General features: G+C 17.8%; 2 protein-coding genes across 2 annotated transcripts; both read right to left on the bottom strand.

Annotated features, from left to right (window-relative positions):
• Positions 1-1,084: 1,084 nt before the first annotated feature.
• Positions 1,085-2,891, bottom strand: SRAE_X000032700 (Myc-type, basic helix-loop-helix (bHLH) domain-containing protein; the record flags this gene model as incomplete). Its single annotated transcript, XM_024644658.1, has 5 exons — positions 1,085-1,218; positions 1,369-1,504; positions 1,555-2,075; positions 2,290-2,737; positions 2,868-2,891. 5 exons carry the CDS (start codon positions 2,889-2,891, stop codon positions 1,085-1,087), a joined length of 1,263 nt encoding a protein of 420 aa, XP_024510195.1.
• A 2,289-nt stretch (positions 2,892-5,180) lies between these two features.
• Positions 5,181-7,112, bottom strand: SRAE_X000032600 (Cytochrome P450 18a1; the record flags this gene model as incomplete). The annotated part of the gene is made up of 5 exons (XM_024644657.1): positions 5,181-5,594; positions 5,700-6,197; positions 6,318-6,568; positions 6,626-6,941; positions 6,987-7,112. The coding sequence occupies 5 exons, from the start codon at positions 7,110-7,112 to the stop codon at positions 5,181-5,183; spliced, it is 1,605 nt and encodes a 534-aa protein (XP_024510194.1).
• Positions 7,113-15,158: the final 8,046 nt, after the last annotated feature.

Below are 15,158 nucleotides of genomic sequence, written 5' to 3'. Positions count from 1 at the left end.
CTAAATAGATACAGTAAAAGACATGTATAAATAACATATTTATTTATTTATATTAATATTAATCTTAAGTTACATAAATTATACAGTAGTACATTTATAACAAAATTTTAAAATATTATAACTAAACATTTTTCGTTAATTATTATTTTTTTTAAAAACATACACATTTTATAAAAAAAATATAAATATTATTTATTATTTTTTTGTTTTGAAATTTTACTAAATTTGATAGATGAAATAAAAAAAAAATCTTTTTATTATTATAATTTAAAAAGGTAACTATTTTAAAAGTTGTTATAAATATTAAACTTTATATATAAAATCTAATAAATATATATAAATATAAGTAGTATAATAAAAGAAATATTAAAAGAGAAAGGATTAAATAAATGGATGATCATTAAAAAAAATATTCTTTACCAAAGATCAATGATATTTTACTACTGGAATTTTAAGCATTTTTAGTATTAAATTTCTATTTTTATTAATATTGTAAAAATTATCTTTAAATTTACATTTACACAATTTTTTTTTCCAAAATATATAAGCCATTAATACTAAAGTATGAAAACCTTAATTATACTAAAAAATAGTTGTTTATATCATTTTTATAAACTACTATTTAAATTAATTATATCATTGGATTAATTTAATGAATAAAAAAAAATTAATATAAGATATATTAAAAGTAAATGATTTGAAAATTAGATGTTTTTATTATCTTTTTTTTCATAATAACTTTAAAATAAAAATTATTGTAATAGCATATATATTATTATTATAATTAGAACAATTAAATAAAATAAAAACTTATGTACTAAATTATGTACATTTTAGATTAAAAAAATTTTTTTATCTTTGCAAAAATTTATCTCTTCAATATTGTACAAATATATTTCATATATAACAATTATTGTATAAAATATTAAATAAAACTTATTAATTTTTTTAACAATTTAAGATTGAACAAAATATATTCTATTTAGTAAAAAAAATATCAACAAGAATCTTACGACGATCCTTATAAAGTGTTTGTTATTAATACAAATTTTTATTAATGATATTATTAAATTTATTAATTGTGTCATTGTTCAACCTCTTTTTTTACATCATTACATGAATTTTGATGATGAGGCGTAGTATCAAATAATCCTTTAACATTTTGTTGACAAATTATTTGAGATGTACTTTGACTATTTGGACTATTATCACGATAAACTAAAAAAAAAAAAAGTTTATGTATTTAAAAAAAAATAAAGTTATAATAAGTGACAAAAGATGTTATTCTTTTTTTTTCTCAATAACATCTTTATATTTTTTTTGTTGAAGTAGTGTAATAAATTTAAAAGTAAAATAAAATTTACTTACTATTTCTAATATCTGTCTGAGTAACTGAAGATGTTCCTTGAGATATACTACCATTAGTAATTATTTCTAAGCTTGGTTGATGAGATGATATAAATGATTGAGAATTTGGATAACGACAGGTATTTGGAATACATATCTATAACAAAAAAAAAAAACAAATTAAGTGTAAATGTTTTTATTACTTACAATGAAATCAGAGGAATCTTTGTCAATAGCAATACCTTCATTTACTGCCATTATCCTTGTCATTTTACCTTCTGCCTTTAAAACATCCTCTAGTTTGTTGATATATTCTATAGCACCTCTTAAAATTTCAACCTTTGGTAATCTTTGATTTGGATTAGGACAAGTTCGTTTTTTCATATTTTCAAATGCTTCATTTACTTTTTGTAATCTTTTTCTCTCACGTAATGTTGCTGCTTTTCTTCTATCATATGGTTTACCACCTCCTTGATATAATATATTTTCTTCATCATCATCATAACCATTAGGAGAAAAATTATTTTTTAATGAATTTTGTTTCCTGTTATGATTGACAGAATTTGTAATAGTTGATGAAGGTGAGCAAGAATCTTCATGTGCCAAATTTATAGATTGTTGCGAAATTGTTGATGAACCTTGAATTGATGTTTGTGAATCATTTACTAAATTTTTAGTCTTATTACCATCTTTTGGAAGAATTCTTGGCAAAGTAATTTTATTTGTATCTAAAAAAGAATATTATCAATTGTTTATTTAAAGAAATAATAATGATAATAATAATGATATATAAATATATATATTTGTTTTAATATAAACAAAAAGAAAGGATTAAATTATTTTATAACAATGTATAACAAGAAAAATTATTTTGTTTATATTCAAATCTATTGTTAAAAGATATATATTCTCTCTTTAATAATTTTTAAAAGTATATCTTACCTTTAAGTTTTTCTTTATCATTTTTATTAAATGATGTATCATTATCAAATTGTATATTACTAGTAGTAAATGTCAATGTTGATTGATTTCCTGTATTTGTTAAACTATTTTGTAAATTATTACTATTATTATTGTTAACATTTATTGGTAAACTGAAAGACGATAAATCCGTATAACAATTTTGTGGAACATGAGGATTATTTCCCGAATACTGAGTATAATATGATTGAGAGTAACGAAATTGATCATATCCATTTAATGTTTGATTATATTCAACTCCCGTAATACTATTATTTCCATTTGCAGGAAATACCATAATTGATGGCTGCATAATGTTTGAAAGTTCATTTACAGTTACAGATGTTTGCCTTGACAATGCATTTGAAGTTGTTGTTGTTGTATGATAAGGTGGATAGACACTTTCATAACTACAATTCTGATTCATTTTCTACAAAAAAAAAAAATTTTTTTTAATATTAAATTATTATATAATATTTAAAATTTTATCACGAAATATTTTTAATTTTAAAATCAAAGAATAACAATTAAGACAGCTGTTGTTAAACTTTTTTGCGCACATAAACATCTCTCGCTGTTGGCATCAGGTGTTTATATTAAATTAAAAAAATTATTTTAGTATTAAAATTGTGTAAGGGGCATCGTGGGTCACCTTAAAGTAATTGGCTTAACATTTAGTTATCAAGAAACAGCTGAGATGAACAGAAAGAGATTTTTGTTTTGACATCATTAACGATAACACAGTTGTTTAAGATTCTTATTGGAACTAGTAAGAATCTTAGTATGCATCACCTTTGACATGGTAAGCTGTTACTTTTTAAATTTTTCATTTAGTAAAAAGGAAAAAATTAAATGGTAGAAAAAGAGTAAATGTTAAGCATTTGACGCTTTAATGAAAGTTGTTTTAGCTAAAGAAAGCAACTGTCGTTTTGATATACATTCTTTAATCCTACTAGGTTTAACTCATATATCTAAACAACTGTTAAGGCGGAGATAATTAAAATTATATTTGAAATGATGAACAGATCAAATGAAAATTTGAAACCAAAATATGCCAAAGTAACAATATTTAAGTAAAGAGTCTATAATCTATCATACGTGATATCTTCTGTACAGTAGTAAGATAAATAATAGTAAAATATAATTTTATTATTCTTAATATATTAGTTAAATGCTTTTAACTGATAAACAATTAGATGTCTGATAGATGTTTATGTAGTATGATCAAAATTAATATAGGTAATAATGGTTTAGAAGAATATTTTTGTTTAACAATAGGGAAATATCATTATCATAAATATAAATTTGTCCTAATAATTAACATTTATTTTGCTTAAAATATTTTAAATTTTATTAGTTAATATTACCAGATATATAATATAATTAACTTTCTACGGATCAAAACAATATTTATTAAATGACAAGTATAATTAATACTATATTTATTAGTATTATAAAAATTAATCAACTTTAAAAGTTAAAGATGCTTTAAAATGCCATTTATTTAGCAAGAGAATATTTTTTTTTTAAACTTCATCATTTAATGCTAATAATAATCCATAATTTTGACATTATTTTTTTTTATTGAATATATATTTAGAAAAAAAAAGTTCTTAAATTAAGTATTAGAAGATTATATGAATAGAAGTACTATAATTAAATATGTATTACAGTTTGTATAAGTTAGTAAATTAATTAATTATTGATATATATAATTATTTAAATGATGTTAAATTTAATATTTTTTTATTCTATAATATAAAAATTAATAAAAGGTTATCAAAATAAATAGTGTTAATTAGGTAAATTTAAATAAAAAAAATTGCTATATAAAAATGTATAAAATTATATTTAGTTAATTTTTTAATTTAAAATAAATAAGTATTAATGATTATATATATAAATATATGAGAGTATGAATAATTAACATATAAAGTATTTAGTAGTGTTTTTTTTTTAAAATAAAACTAAAATAACTTTTTATTTGTATAGGTAATAAAGCTAATTTAGCAAAATATTACTGAAAAATACATATAAAAAGATTTTACCAAATAACCTTTGCATATCTAAGATTAATTACATGTTAACTTATCTTAAGTTGTACTTTCATTGTTATCACATTTTATTTCTTCTTTAAATTATATTGATAGAATGGACAGAAATTAAAAAAATATCAACGTTTTTCATTAGTGATTATATCTTTGCCATTATATATTATAACTTTTACAAGGTGGCTGCTTTATTTTTTTTATACACTTTTTTTATAATGACAAGCTTTATTTAATAAATCAATTTTTGCGCAAAGAATTAAAGATATTGAAAATGAAATATATTTCAAGTTCAAACTAAGATAAATGGTGCCTGCTCTAAATTTTCATTCATTTTTACAATGGGGTCATTAAATAAATAAAATTTTAAGAATTAATTAAAATTAATTATTCATTTTAAATTTTGAAACTACTTTATTTGATTTACATTACAATTACCTTTATGAAGTTAAAATAAATCTTCTCAAATAATCATAGTTTAATTTGTATTTTTTTTTTACCAAAAAAAAAAAATTAAATGAATTTATAGAAAAAAATAGTATTAAATAAAAAAAAATGATATATAATTTATAGCTTTTAATATATAATTAATAAAAATTTTAAAATAATATAATATAATCATAATATTTAAATTTCAAAATATTTAAAAAAAAAAAAAAACAAAATAAATGTGAGATTAATTTAAATATAGATGGGATGTTATTTAACATTGGAGTAATAATGCTTACTTTTTTTTCAATTGACAAAGATTTTGGTAATTCATACCCGTTACTTTTGTTGATACCTTCTAGTTTGCTATTTTGATAATTTTTTTTTAATCTATATTTAATTACGTTTTGTAATTAATAATTTATATTTTTGTGGTGAACAAGTAATGCCAAGAATACGTTTTGTTGAAGGATTTTTATTTTCTGGATCAGGTTTTATATTAAAATTTCTTAAAAAATTTGCCAATACCAGATATAATTCTGCTTTAGCTAAACTTTCCCCAAGACATTGTCTTTTTCCTATTGAAAAAGGCATAAAACCATCTAACTTTTTTTGATTTCCTTCATCATCTAAAAATCTTGAGGGATTAAATTGTTCTGGATCTTCAAAATATTTTGAATCATTCATAACTATAGATATCATTGGTAATACCATTGTTCCTTTTTTAAATAAATAACCATCTATAAAAACATCCGTTGATGTTGTTCTTAATAAATTAAAAGTCAATATATTTGCTGTCCTTTGAATTTCCTATAAATGTAACAAATAACAATAAATAATTTAAAAATTTGTGTGAAAAAAAGCGGTAAATGATTAAAGAAATTAAATGGTGGTTATTGCCTAACTGATACTTACATTTGTCATTGCCTGAAGATAAGGAAGATTGTTACGATCACTCATTTTTATGACATTCGGTAAGTCATTTAATTCTTTTTGAACTTTTTCTAATTCCTCTGGATGACGTGATAAAAATAAGAAACCCCATTTTAATGTTGTTACTGTTGTCTCCATACCAGCAAAAAAAAGATCTAATAAAAGTGATCTTAATTGTTTAATTGAAAAATAACCAATATCACTATTTGTTGATACTCTTTCATATATTTCTTTTAAATAAGCATATGTAAAATCAGTTGGTTCTGCTGATGGATCAAAAGTTTCTTCATGTTCTTTTAATTGTTCATTAATAAAATCAAATAATTTTTTTTTCATTCCCATTAATTCATTCCATTTACTATTTATAAATGGAATTTTTGTTGATAATGGTAAAACACAATAAAGACCCATAATAGGTTCAATGACAAGTTGTGTTTGTTTTTCTAATAAATCTCTCAATTCAATAAATAAAGGATCATCCTAAATATTAACAAATAAATATTTTTTTAAAATCATTTTTATATTAATTTTTTATAAAATGTATTTTTTTATTCTAATGCAATAATTTATAAAAAAGAAATATTAGAAATTATAACCTACATGATTATATCTTTTACCAAATAAGATTGTTATAATTATATTACCAACACATGAAGCAAAATAAGTATGTAAGTCAAGTGGCTTTGAATTACAATCTTTTTTTAAAACTTCTATCATTTTTTCAACTTCATACATAACTCTTTTTTCTATTTCAGCACGTCCAACACCAAAATCACGTAAAACATGCAATGAAAATCTTCTTTGTTCTCTCCATTTGTCACCATGAATTTGTAACACACCATTAAATCCTTCTAAAATATTTTAATAAAAAAAAAATTTTTATAATAAAATTTTTTATTAATACATACCCATAAAAGTATCTGTAATATAATTAAGCCAACGATTACTAAAATATTCACCATTTTTGGAAAAATATAATTTCATTGTTTCAACATCTGCCACAAAAACCATTGGAATTGGACCCATCCAAAAGGTATATTGTCCACCATAAATTTTTTTCCATTCTAGAAATTTTTTATCAACATTATTAATTGATAATAATAATTGTGGCATATTTCCTGCTATTAGCCATGGAACAGGTCCTGGTGGTAAATTTTTTCTTTTCCAATATAATTCATGATATACATAAATTGATAATATTCCTATATAAAATAATATTTTTACCTAATAAATAATTTAAATTAATATAATAAAATATTTATTCTTTACATTTAAATATTTGAACACTTCAATGGCCTTGAAAGTTAATCCAAAAAATAATAGAATAAATAATAGTAATAGTGTTATTATTTGAAACTGGGTTTTTTTATAATGTATAAATGTTAATGTAGTCATATTATCATATTAAAAATAAAACTGCCACTTTAAAAAATATATTAATAAAGCATAAAAAATTTTTCTTTCTAAAATGATAAATAAATAAGATAAATATATATTTTATTTTTTTATATAAAAACAGGTAATATGGCAATAAAAATAAAAGAAAAAAAGAGAAAGTGATATATATATATTATATTCATGTAATTTTTTAAAAAAATTATTAATTATAAAGTCAATAAGACTTGTAATAAAAGACAAGTTTTTTTTAACACTAATATGTATCAATATAAAAAAGTTGTCTTGATAAAAAATTATATTAAAATGACACTATTTTATAAAAGAAATATAATATTTATAGATATCGACATCATGATTTGTAATAAAATAAAATGAAATGAAACAAATGTGCTACAAACTATGGTTGAATAATTGAAATCTTATATATCTTAATATTATATATATATATATAATTGATCTAATACTTTTTACGAATATATTATAATGAGCTTTGAATAATATTTACCTATAAATAGTCATCAAACTATTCAAAATGAATAAATAAATTTTATATGCAACCATAGAAGATAAAGTACGCGCATTTATTAGATTATACCAAATTTTGTAAGAGAATTTTATGATGGGCATTGTTGATTATAGCAAATAAACAGGATAATTTGACGATGATACATTTTAAAATGACCCATCAACAGTTAATTCAATGAATATTAATTAGAAATTTGAAAAAATCATGATCATTCAATGTTATATTAAGATTTTGTAAAATGTTATAAAACTGGGATGATAATAAATAAAGCCACTATAAATCATTCCTATATACTTTTATGCTCCACCTATTTTTATTATTATATTATTAAAAATAATTTTTTTTTATTATATTTTAATATAAGGATACATGATAATTATCTATTTTAATGTAAAATAATGAATAATTCAATTGAAAAAGCTATATTATATATAAAAAAAGCACTAAATCAAATATACCCAACCTATTTTCTTTAAAAAATAATATATTTTTAATAAAAATAAACTAGATTAATATATTAGGAAAATAATAATAAAATGTTGTCGAGATTAAATATTAACATTCTTTTGTTCTTTCTCTTATTGAGGAAATAAAAAAAAAATTTTTTTTTTAGTTATTTAATACAATTTTATACCTAAAGTGGTATATTTGTTTAAAATATTTTATTATATTAAATAATTTTAACCATAATTGCATACATACTTGTAATCATAGTGTGATTTTAAATATATTAAGTATGTCAAGAGTTTAACAAAATAATCTGTTATATTATAAAATATTTTTTCTACATACTTTGTAAAAAATTGAGGTTTTTTTAAACAAAACATATTTATTTAAAACAATCATTTTTAAATTAATCAAATAAAATTAAAACATATTCAAACAAATATAAAAATGTTTATTTAATGAAAAAAAAATTCTATGTAATAAAATTTCTTTTGTAGATACTTTTTTAGGTATATCATTTTACAAAATTTACTTTATAAATCTTAAATATTTAATTTTTATCTTACAAACATAGGTCATCTTTATTTAAAATAAATTTTATTTAATCAAATTTTTACTCTATATATGTTAATTAAGATAAAAAATATTACATTTAGAAAAGAATAACGTTATCAAATGTTTAGGTATCAATTAAATATAAACTGTTTCATTTTCTTATTTCTAAAGAATTTTTTTATCATTTGATTCAATTACTGATCACAATAGATAACACAATTTTATATAGTAAATAACTTTTTTCTTTAAAAGAAATAATATCGTAAAATTTATTTTATTTTTAAAAAAAGTTTTTTAAATTTTTATTTACATAACAAAGTTTAAAAATATATTAATAATCAGTAAAATTTGCCATTATTTTTAAATTATTAATTGTGTTTAAAAAAAAATTATATTTTTAGATATATTTCTTGAAAATAATTTTATTTTAATGTTATTAATTTAACATAAGTATTTTATATTAATAGATATATTTTATTGTAAATTTAATTTATCTTATTGCAGTTTTTAAAAAGTTTTATAGAAAAAATTTAGTTACTACTTTAAATCAATATCATAATCATTATGATAATCTTATTATTAGTTAAGTTAAAAAAAATTGTTGTTGAAGAATGTTAATTCAATGAAAAACAAAAGAATACAAAAAGGTGTTTCAACAAATTATTATAAAGCCATATTTTTCTTTTAGAAATATTAAAAATTACCTTGAATTATTGAATTCAGATATATATATATATATATATATATATTAAAGTTAAATATTATAATAAGTTGTTTAGTAAATAAAAGGTAATATATATACATCAAAAATATCAAAAAAGTTTTTAATTTTTTTATTTAATTAAAAAAAAATTTCAACAAAAATATTTAATTGTATTTCTGTTATAGTAAATGTTTTTAAATTTAATTAAAAGTACAAAAAAAATCATTGAATATATGAAATAAAAAATTATCTATCATTTATACATGAATTCAATTTGAAAAATAAATTAACAAATAAAATAAGATAAAGAAAATTTTTAAAGGTTATTGTGTGATTGAAATATTTTATTAAAAAAAAGTTCCGTTATTATTAATTATTTGAAAAAAAATAGGATATTTTTATACATCCATTATCATTATACACATCACTGACTGTGTTAGATTAAACAATTATTACTATAAATCACTTTTGTTTATGATACGATAGTAACAAGTACAATACTTAAATAACTACATCACGTTACATGTTTTTTTTTTACAATTCAATGCAATAATTAAATCAAGTTTTTTTTTTCTAGTATAAAATAATTTATTTACCCTTAACATAAAGTTATTTATAATATTCTTGGCAATAAAATTTTTAAAATTTATTATTTTTATTTATTTATGATAACATTAAGAAAAATATTCTAAAAACTTAATAACTCTTTTGAAATATTTAATATAAATAATATTATATTTTATATGTTTTAATTTTATATTTGAAATTTTATTATGTTCAATTAAATATTCAAATCAATTCATATTTTAAACAATTATCAATGAATTTTAAAGCAAATGTAATGTGTAATAATAATTTGAAAGGCATAAATTTAACATTCTAAAAATAATAAGTATTTATAATTTTAATTGTTGTTGTATAATCTTTAACAAATATAAATTTAACAAAAAATAATAATAAAAAAAAAGTTTTGTTATAAAATATTGACAAAAAATTACCAGCTTAGTAGATTCATTCATAGTTTTTCAATGTACAACATTATGTTATTTGTTTTTAAAAAGTATTTAATAAAAATTTTTTATCTTGTTTAAAAATGCGTTTTATTATATTGTACTGAGGATTTTTAAATAGTTAATGATTTACCTTACATTTTTCTTTTCCTCTATTCTTATCCAAAATGAAAAAATTATATAACATATGTTAGATAGTATTATTAAATACCTAAATATTTATATTAAAACTTATGAAGTTGAGTTAGAATTACAAAAAATTAAAAAAGAATGTTATCTTTGTTTGAAAATTTATCTAACCATTTTATACTTTTTAAGATATTTTAATTTAAAAAAAAAATTATCGGAAAATAGTACCTTTAATAATGTGTTAAATTTAATAATATTCTTTTCTTTAAAAACTATTTCTTGGTAGTTAGAAATAACTTTTTGTAGGTTTTTATTCAAACTCTATTTATTTATATATTTTAACATCTCAGTGACCCTTAAATTGTGTTATTAAAATTTAATCTTTTATTTTCCAATAATATTATTTTATTTATAAATGAATGATTTTTATATTCAAAAATTTGTTTAATTCTTAACAAAAATATAAACTTTACAAAATTTTACTAAATAAATAATCAAATATTTCTTTTATCAAATTTTTTTTTTTGTAACAAAACTTTTCTATCTATAACGAAAATTTTAATTTTAATAAAGTTAAAAGATTTCATTCTTAAATATATTTTATTATATATATTTTCCTAATACTTTATCAATTATTTATTGGTCCAATTCTATTGAGAGTAAGATTTTTTAAATGATATTAAAAACAATTAGTTATAATCTTTGATACATTATCTAATAATCATTGTTTCATCTTAATCAGATAATATATTTTCTATAAATAACAAATTATGGTTTTTATTATAAATAATATTTTTTTTATTAAGTAAAATATTTTGAAAATTAAAAAGAGAGATGAATGTACATTTCTTTGTATTTAACAATGAATGATAAGGAATAAGTAATGTTTTTTAAAATGTTAAAATATAATGACAATTTTAGCATCTTTAATAAATCGTACTTTTTTTTTTATCTCAAATGATATTAGTATAGTCAAGCTCAACTTTTCAACTTTAAAATAAAAAATTCTTTTGTAAAATATAAAAGATTATGTGCTTTTAAAATTTAAAAATAAGGCTAAGTATTTTAAAACTAAAAAAGTTTTACATAATAGTTAATGCCATTTTTAGAAATTTTTATATCCTATTTCTATTTTTCTAATTGAGATAAACATATTTACTAAAATTATTTAAATAAACTATATTGATGATATTCAATAGTATTGAAAAAAATGCCATAAAAAGTTTTTTATTTTTTGAAAGTCGCTAAGATAAACTGGAAAATTTTAAGAATAATGTAATATAACTTTTCAATTATTATAAAAATTAATGATTTTATATATATATTAAGTCATACCCCATTAAAATTAATATCATTGAACACATTTTGTAATTGGATTAAAATTAAAATCTGTTGGTATATTTTTTTACAATTTATTACTAGAAATGTCTAGTCAAATTTTTTTGAAATTCCCAATTTTTTTAAATTATAAAAATTATTTATTGCTTTTTAATAGTTTACCTAAAATATTATTAATTTTTATTAAAAACGTTTTTATGACAAGAAAAAAAAATAATATTAAAAATTAATTTTTTACTTTTATATTTTGCAATTTTTTTAATTTGACATATCATTTAATTAAAATGAATTAAAATAAAAAAGTTAATTCACAAATAAAACTAGAAACTATATGCAATTTACCTTTTAAAATAATCAGCATAATATCCTTTTTTTAAATCACTAAAATTAATAATATAAAATATTAAATATATTTTTTTTTATTTTACAATAAACTATTTTAGTTTTTGACATATTAAAACTAAAATTGAATAATATTTGATTGACATGTATGACAGGATCTATTAAATTTGAGTAGGAAAATTTTTTTATAATATCAATAAATATGTTTCATTTTCACAATAACTATAAAATTTTTATATACATGCATTTTTATAATATTTTTTTTTTTGTAAATTTATTTTAATTTTAAAATCTGATAAAGTAAATTTGTTATATTGAAAAGAGCAAAGCATGACTAAGTATATGTGAAATTAATGATTCGTTAAATAAGTGTAAAATATACAAATAATCCTCTAAATATCTCTTAAATTATATTTTCTTTTTATCATAATTATACTTTTTTTTTGATCATTAATTAATAGAAAATTTATTTGCAATATCCTTCCGTTTTAAAATAAATATAAAATTTCTTTTTATTTATATTAATTTTTATGAATAATAATAATTTTTTTTAAAACATTTATTATTAAAGTAACATTTAGATGTTTTAAGACAAAATTTTATCATCTTAAAAAGAGACTTCTAAAGAATTTTGTTTATAGAAAAATATAACTTAAAATATTTTGTCAATTTACAATAAAGTTATTTCTATTTTAAACATGCAATTATTTATCCATAGAAAGAAAAATGTTAAATATTTTAAAAATATATGTACATTAAATAGTGTTGATTATTTTTATTATACAAAAATGTTTTAATATTTTTTTTTATTTGGTACAAAGTCTTTATGTATTAAAAATTATATATAAATTATTAAGTATAATGAATAGTATTATTTATTTTCACCTGTTGCATGATTATAAATTATTTTTTTTTAACAAATAATATTATTTTTAAATATCTTGAATATAAATAATATTTATATATATATATATATATAAAATTATATCTATGTAATATATGTTTCATGTCAACTATTTTACTCATAATTATCTCTTATCAAAAGTAAAATATTTTAAAAAGTTTATTTCACTTATTAATTGTAAACATTTTTGCAAACTCTTTTTAGCAATCTATAGCCTAAATCTATACTACTATTATCAACTATACATTTAAAAATATAGTATGTATCTTTTTTTTTCCCTTATATTAAAAGCTTTATCATATCTCTCATATATATATATGTCTTTTTCGCCCAATTTCAATTATAGCTTCAACAAATGGTATATTTTGTCTATGAAAATTTCCATATTTTTTTCATTTAAACACTTTATATCTCTAATTGTTATTTTGTTGTTTATTTAAGAATAAAGGAATCATTTTAAAATGAATGTATAACTTTTTTTTTGTCTCTATTAAAGTTAACTTTTTCTTTTTTTTTATTTCATTTAAATAACTTTGTACATAATAATAAATTTTATAACTTAATATTGTTTGTGTACTTTTATTGAGAAAATAATTGAAATATTAGATCTTATCACAGATATATATATTTTTATATATATATAAATATATTTGTAAATATATAGTTATCTTTCAATTTTATATTATCATGGACTAATATTCTCCATAAAAGCGGATATAGATATATATTTTTTATATATATATACATTTATATCAAAATTTCTGTTCATGCATATATATATGTATATACATATGTTAAAAAGTTTTTATCACTATTTAATAACAACTATTCTAAGTACTTACTATATTACTTTCTTGAAAAAGTACTTTATTGTTTCTTCATTTTAAAAATGACAATTTTCAATATTTTTAACAATAAAAGACATGGTATTATTTAAAGTAAAAGTATAAAAATAATAGTTTGAAAGATCCTGTTTACAACAATAAACTAAAAATATTTAAATCTTTATTGAAACTTGTGCATTTTAAATCAAATCTATTCTTTGACTTAATTTAGTTGTTATTATGACAATAACAATATATAGATTGTTGAACTTTACATGACATCTTCCATATCCATTGTTCTTTCTTTCCAATTTGTTTAGGCTTTATCTTTTTATTTTAAAAATAGTTATGTTAAAAAGAAGATTTTATAGTTTTAGTGACAATTTAGGCATAATAAAGTATGATAAACTGGTATTCATTGTTTTATCATATCTAAATATACAATATATAACTTTTTAGAAAATAATTATATATTTTTCTATTGAATGAGGTTAATAAAACTATTTATCAACTCAATACTTTTAGAATATTATTATTTTTTTTTTCTATTTTTATTAATAATAATAATATTATTAATTAAAATAATAATATTCATAATTTATTTTACCTTGACGAACATAAATTGTAAAATATATATCTATTATATAATAATCAATTTGATAAATTATTTTACAAAATTTATTACCTTTATATTTTAAAGATAATTAATGTAAATAAATATATTTATATGTATATGTATATATACATAAATATATATATTAAATTATTATCATATTAAAAATTTTTAATACATCTTTTGTATATAAATAACACTTTATATTATATAATATTTTTATTCAATATAATTAATAAATTGTTAATATCTTTTTTATACCTTCTTATGTCATATTAATCTTACTGATTTAACGAAATTATCATAAGTTAACTTTCTGTATATATAAATATAAAATGAAAATAATAATATCCTTTAAAGATGTTGGATAAGAGAGATTATATTAAAAATTACATAATATTTCTTTTTGAATTTAAGATAACTTTTAGTTTAACATTTATCATTTATACATATAAAATACTATTTTAATGTACCTTATATAATAACTAATATCTAAATATTCAACTTTTCTATTATTTTTCTATTTATTTATATTATTTAATAAATAAATTTTAATTTTATTTATTATTTAGAATTTTATTTTATTTTTTTTATTTTATACACAAGCTTCTTTTTAATTAATATATTTTTATTTTCTAAATTTGAAAATATA

Source organism: Strongyloides ratti, assembly GCF_001040885.1.
Source record: "Strongyloides ratti genome assembly S_ratti_ED321, chromosome : X".
NCBI classification, from domain to species: domain Eukaryota; kingdom Metazoa; phylum Nematoda; class Chromadorea; order Rhabditida; family Strongyloididae; genus Strongyloides; species Strongyloides ratti.
The sequence above is the reverse complement of the archived record's forward strand: the minus strand, read 5'-3'. Positions and strand labels throughout refer to the sequence as shown.